This window comes from Anser anser (genome assembly GCF_964211835.1).
Source record: "Anser anser genome assembly, chromosome: 34".
Classification (NCBI taxonomy): Eukaryota; Metazoa; Chordata; class Aves; order Anseriformes; family Anatidae; genus Anser; species Anser anser.
The window spans coordinates 575,603-582,002 of record NC_139755.1 but is presented as its reverse complement, the minus strand read 5'-3'; the positions used below and the strand labels follow the sequence as shown (position 1 = coordinate 582,002).

At 47.8% G+C, this 6,400-nt stretch overlaps 2 protein-coding genes across 2 annotated transcripts in view; one reads left to right on the top strand and one right to left on the bottom strand.

Annotated features, from left to right (window-relative positions):
• Positions 1 to 1,601: 1,601 nt before the first annotated feature.
• On the top strand, positions 1,602 to 4,618 carry LOC310888405 (TOX high mobility group box family member 4-like; the record flags this gene model as incomplete). The annotated part of the gene is given in 5 exon segments (XM_083815038.1): positions 1,602 to 1,627; positions 2,303 to 2,447; positions 4,167 to 4,235; positions 4,329 to 4,446; positions 4,449 to 4,618. Coding segments are annotated over 5 exon segments (513 nt in total). The 5' UTR covers positions 1,602 to 1,616.
• A 1,306-nt stretch (positions 4,619 to 5,924) lies between these two features.
• The window catches only part of SALL2 (spalt like transcription factor 2), a gene marked incomplete at its 3' end in the record, with an annotated part of 9,265 nt that continues 8,789 nt past the window's right edge, over positions 5,925 to 6,400 (bottom strand). The window contains exon 3 of the mRNA XM_083815037.1: positions 5,925 to 5,933. Coding sequence (XP_083671163.1) covers positions 5,925 to 5,933 — 9 coding nt within the window. The remainder of the gene's footprint in view (positions 5,934 to 6,400) is intronic.

The following is a 6,400-nucleotide window of genomic DNA, read 5'->3' as shown; positions in this document are numbered from 1 at the left end:
GCACACAAAAAACATTTTTACAGCACAATAAATCATTTTTGTCACACAAAATTCAATTTAATCCTCAAAAATATCAATCTTACCCTCCCCAAAATTAACATTAAGCCCCCAAATTGGTTCGAAGCCCCCCCAAATTAATTATAAATCCCTTAGATTCAGATTAAACCCAAATATCATTTTTAACTCCCCAAAATTGACTTGATTGCCCCAAAAATGATTTTTAATACACAAAAATTGATCTTTACCACACAAAACTTGATTCTTTTTGCCACAAAAATCTTCTTTATCTCACAAAAATTCATTTTTACCTCACACAAAGTCATTTTTACCACACAAAATTTGAGTTTTACCGCAGAAAAAGCCTTTTTACTACAGTAAAAATCGTACTTATCATACAAAGTTAGATTTTTACCTCGCAAGAATTCATTATTACTACAGAAAAATCCATTTTTACTCCATAAAATTTGGTTTTTGCCGCACAAAATTCATTTTAACCCTCAAAAATATCAACTTTAGCCTCCCAAAATTCCTCTTAAGCCCCCCAAATCGCTTTGAAATCTCCTAAAATTAATTATAAATCCCCGTAGATTCAGTTTAAATGCAAAAATTCACTTTTACCTCCCAAAATACGTTTTTGCCTCTTCAAAAATGGCTTTTAATCCCTCAAAATCGCTTTTAACCCCCTCAAATTGATTAAAGACCCCCAAATATTAATTATAAACTCTCCAAATTAACTTTAATCACCTTAAATTTATTATAGCCCTCCCAACGTTAATTTTAACCCCCCAAAATTGACTTTAGCCCCAAAATATCAACTTTAACCTCTCAAAATCGATTTCACCCCCCCAAATTAATTATAAATTCATTTTATTTTCCCAATTTGACCTTTAAAGCCCCCCAAAATCACATTTAAACCCCAAAAACTGATTTTAATCTCCAAAAAAAATTGATTTTAACCCTAAAATTTGATTTTAACCTCCCCCAAAGTGATTTTAACGTCCCAAAATATCACTTTTATCCCTCAAAATTAATTTTCATCCCGAAAATTGATTTTATCCCCCTAAAATGCCAATATTTCCCCCCCAAATAATTTATAATCCTACAAGTTCGGTTTTAACCCCCCCAAAATACGAATTTTCACCCCGTAAAATTAATTTAAATCCCCCAAATGCAGTTTTTAGCCCCCAAATTACCTGTCTATTTTTTTTTTTTACAAATAATCAAATCCTCATGAAAAAATTGAATAAAATCTAATTTAAACAAAAAATTTTCACGGAATTGATGAAACGAGGCAGACACAAGTAAATATTTCGCATTTCTAAAAATTTTTAAATGTGCATTTTTACTATAGACATTGTGAAGTGCGATTTTTTCCACTTTCCACTAAAAATTCCGGTTTTTAGCTCAAAATTTCTCAAAATTATTGTTTTTCAGGTTCTTTATTTCAAAAGATGATCAGAAGCGCTTTGTCATCGCACCTGTAGCAGCTGTAAGAAATAAAATTATAGCTTGAAAATGCATTTTAAATGCCTTGAAACCCATTTTCAGAGATTTGGTTTTTAAAAATGAAATTAAATTTTAAATTTTAAGAATTTCTAACTTGTAATGAGATTAAAATGCATTTTGGGTGAGTAAAAATGCTTTCAAAACCCATTTAGGCCTTTTTAAAACAAACTTAAGACCATTTATGATAGCTAAAAATGCTTTAAAATTAATTTATAATCAATTTTAAATTATGCAAATGATTTAAAATTCATTTGTATTGCTTAAAATTCACTTAAAATTTTATTTTTGGCATTTAAAATAGTGTAAACAATTTAAAATGACTTATAATGACTGAAAAAAGTTTTATATTTAGTTTTTAAGGGATTTCATGCCTCATAACGAGTTTGTAAATGAACGATAGCAGTTAAAATCTCTTAAAATTTTAATTTTTCGGTGTTTTATGTTTTGTAGAAAATTTGATGTTGATTTTTCAACGACTAAAAACCCTTTTCTGAGAGATTTTTATTTGCAGGGAGAATTTTAAACTCATTTATGGTGCCTAAAGCCCACTTATAAGAAATTTTGAGTCTTTTAGGGAGACAAAAAGCGATATTTAATTAAAAATTTTCCTTAAAATTTTGTTTTGGAGGGGTTTTAAAGAAATCGAGAGGCCTCCACTCAGGGATTTTTGGAGGCCTCCACCTCAAAATATTCGATGGCCTACGCTAAAAAATACTTGGAGGCCTCCAATGATAAATATTTGGGGGCCTCCACCCGGAAAATTTCCCAAATTTCCTAAATTTCGCCAATTTTCCAGGTGGAGCCCCCAGTCCTCCAGCTCGGAGGACCGACCCCGCCCGTCTCTATGGTTCCACGCCGGAAGTAAACCGGAAGAGGGGAAGGGGGGAGGCCGCACTTCCGCTTCCGGGCGGCGGCCTGGCCGGGGCGGCGGAGCCATGGAGGTGAGCGGCGGCTTTGTGGCCGGGGGGAGTCCTCCAAGGGGGGGGGGGCGTTGCTATGGAGACCGGGGGGGCTTGGGGAGGGGAGGGGGCGGGGGAGGGGGGAGGTTTTGGGGCGGTTGGGGGGATTTTGGGGCTGCTTGGGGGGGGCGGGGCGGTTTGGGGGAGGTTTTGGGGCTGTTTGGGGGCAATTGGGGGAGGTTTGGGGGATTGGGGGAGGTTTGGGGGGGGTTGGGGGCGTTTGGGGGAGGTTTTGGGGTATTTGGGGGATTTGAGGGGATTGGGGGATTCGGGGAGATTTGGGGGTATTTGGGGCTGGTTTTGGGGCTGTTTGGGGGGCGTTGGGGGAGGTTTTGGGGAGGTTTGGGGGGATTTTGGGGGGGTTGGTGGAGGTTTTGGGGCTTTTTTGGGGATTTGAGGGGGATTTGGGGGGATTCGGGGAGCTTTTGGGGTATTTGCGGCAAGTTTTGGGGCTGTTTGGGGGGATTTTGGGGGGGTTGGGGGAGGTTTTGGGGTGGTTTTGGGGGATTTGGGGAGGTCTTGGGGGATTTTGGGGGGGTTGGGGGAGGTTTTGGGGGATTTGGGGAGATTTTGGGGGTGTCCTGGGGTATTTGGGGAAGGTTTGGGGCTGTTTTGGGGGATTTGGGGTGAGGGTGGCGGAGGTTTTGGGGCGTTTTTTGGGGATTTGAGGGGATTCGGGGAGCTTTTGGGGTATTTGCGGCAAGTTTTGGGGCTGTTGGGGGATTTGGGGGGGGTTGGGGGAGGTTTTGGGGTGGTTTTGGGGGATTTGGGGCGGTTTTGGGGGTCTTGGGGTATTTGGGGGAGGTTTGGGGGCTGTTTTGGGGGATTTCGGGAGGTTTGGGGGGGTTGGGAGCGTTTTGGGGTAGTTTTGGGGGATTTGAGGGGGTTTGGGGGACTTGGGGAGATTTGGGGGGTATTTGGGGGAGGTTTTGGGGCTGTTTTGGGGTGGTTTGGGGATTGGGGAAGGATTTGGGGGAGGTTTTGGGGGATTTGGGGAGGGGTTGGGGGGGTTTGGGGGTGGGTTGGGGGGGTGGGAGAAGTTTTGGGGTTATTTGGGGCGGTTCTGGAGGGTCTTGGGGTATTAAGGGGGAGTTTGGGGGAAGTTTGGGGTCGTTTCGGGGTATTTGGGGAAGTTTTGAGGGACTGAGGGTATTTGGGGGAGGTTTTGGGGGAGGTTTGGGATATTTGGGAGGTTTGGGGGAATCTTGGGGTATTTGGGGAGATTTGGGGGGTATTTAGGGGGATTTGGGGAGATTTGGGGGGTGTTTAGGGGTATTTGGGGGGCTTTTAGGTTATTTGGGGGCGTTTTGGGGGGGGTCTTGGTGTATTTGGGGGAGGTTTGAGTGGTCTCAGGGTACTTGGGGAAGCCTGGGGCAGTTTTGGGGTATTTGGGGGTAGGTTTGGGGCAATTTAGGGGCACTTTTGGGGAGATTTCTGAGATTTGGGGGCGATTTGGGGATATTTAGGGTTATTTTGCTGTATTCGGAGCCGTTTTGGGGTCACATTTAGGGAAGTCTTTCAGGATTTTGGTTTATTTCTCTCCGCTTTCGTTCTTTTTCGTCTTTTTTCACCGTTTTATGGGGTCATCCTCACCTGTTCCCTTGAGAGGAGATTCTTCATGTCGTGTTCTTCCCTCCGATTCCCCAAAACCCCCCTTTTTCACCCCAAAACCCCCCTTTTTCCCCCCCAAACCCCTTCCAGTTCCCCGGCGGCAACGACAACTACCTGGCCATCACCGGCGCGGCTCACCCCTTCCTGACGGGCGCCGAGGTACGAATCGGGGCCGGAAAACCCCAAAAAAAAGCCCGAAAACCCCATTTTTACCCGTTTCGCCGTCCTTTTTTAACCCTTTCCTCCCCGCAGACCTTCCACACGCCCAGCTTGGGGGACGAGGAGTTCGAGATCCCCCCCATCGCCCTCGACGCCGACCCCTCGCTGGCCGTGGCCGACGTCGTCGCCCACTTTGACGAGCTGGGGGACCCCGGCGCCCCCCCGAGGCCGCCTTCGCCCCCCCCTACGGGGTGCAGGCCCTCGACATGCCCGTGGGGATCGGGCCCGGCCTGATGGAGCAGGGCGGGGGGCTGCTGCCGGGGGGGCTCTCCATGGTGAGCGGGGTTTTGGGGGGGTTGGGGGGATTTGGGGGGGGGGGGTGATTTCGGGGGCATTTTGGGGGATTTGGGGGGGATTTAGGGTGATTTGGGGGGAATTTGGGGGATTTGGGGGGGATTTGGGGCATTTGGGGGGGATTTAGGGGAAAAATGGGAGGTTTGGGGGGTTATAGGGGGATTTCGGGGGGCTTAGAGGTGATTTGGGGGATTTGGGGGATTTGGGGGGATTTAGGGGGAAAATGGGAGGTTTGGGGGGTTATAGGGGGATTTGGGGGGGCTTAGAGGTGATTTGGGGGATTTGGGGGATTTGGGGGGATTTAGGGGGAAAAATGGGAGGTTTGGGGGGGTTATAGGGGGATTTGGGGGGCTTAGAGGGGATTGGGGGGGGTTTAGGGGAGTTGGGGAGATTTAGGGGGATTTGGGGGGAATTTGGGGATTTGGGGGGGAAAAGGGGAGGTTTGGGGGGTTATAGGGGGATTTGGGGGGGCTTAGAGGTGATTTGGGGGGATTTGGGGGATTTGGGGGGGATTTAGGGGAAAAATGGGAGGTTTGGGGGGGATTGAGGGGGATTTGGGGGGACTTAGAGGTGATTTGGGCGGGATTTGGGGGGGATTTAGGGGGAAAAATGAGAGGTTTGGGGGGGTTATAGGGGATTTGGGGGGCTTAGAGGGGATTTGGGGGGTGTTTAGGGTGATTTGGGGGAAATTTGGGGGATTTGGGAGGGATTTAGGGGGAAAAATGGGAGGTTTGGGGGGGTTATAGGTGAATTTGGGGGGGCTTACAGGGGAATTTGGGGGGAGGTAGCGGATTTGCGGTGATTTGGGGGGAATTTGGGGGATTTGGGGGGATTTAGGGGGAAAAATGAGAGGTTTGGGGGAATTGAGGTAGATTTGGGAGGATTAGGGGGGATTTAGGGGGATTTAGGATGATTTGGGGGAAATTTTGGGGATTTGGGGGATTTTGGGGGAAAAACGGGGGGTTTGGGGGTGTTATAGGGGGATATGGGGGTGTTATAGGGGGATTTGGGGGGATTTAGGGTGATTTGGGAGGAATTTGGGGTATTTGGGGGGAAAAATGGGAGGTTTGGGGGTTATAGGGGGATTTGGGGGGGCTTAGAGGTGATTTGGGCGGGATTTGGGGGATTTGGGGGGAATTTGGGGGATTGGGGGATTTAGGAGGAAAAATGGGAGGTTTGGGGGGTTATAGGGGGATTTGGGGGGGCTTACAGAGGGATTTGGGGGGCTTAGGGGATTTGCGGTGATTTGGGGGGGATTTGGGGGATTTGGGGGATTTAGGGGGAAAATGGGAGGTTTGGGGGGGATTGAGGGGGATTTGGGAGGATTGGGGGGGTTTAGGGGGGCTTAGAGGGGGATTTGGGGGGGTTAGGGGGAAAAATGGGAGGTTTAGGGGGGGGTTATAGGGGGATTTGAGAGTGTTATAGGGGGATTTGGGGGGGTTTAGGGACTTGCGGGGGATGTGGGGTGATTTGGGGGGAATCTGGGGGATTTGGGGGGGATTTAGGGGGAAAAATGGGAGGTTTGGGGGGTTATAGGGGGATTTGGGGAGGTTTAGGGACTTGTGGGGGATGTGGGGTGATTTGGGAGGAATTTGGGGATTTGGGGGGGATTTAGGAGGAAAAATGGGAGGTTTGGGGGCTTACAGGGGGATTTGGGGGGGCTTACAGGGGGATTTGGGGGTGTTTAGGGTGATTTGGGGAAATTTGGGGGATTTGGGGGGGATTTGGGGGGATTTAGGGGGAAAAATGGGAGGTTTGGGGGGATTGAAGGGGGATTTGGGGGGTTATAGGGGGATTTGGGGGATTTGGGG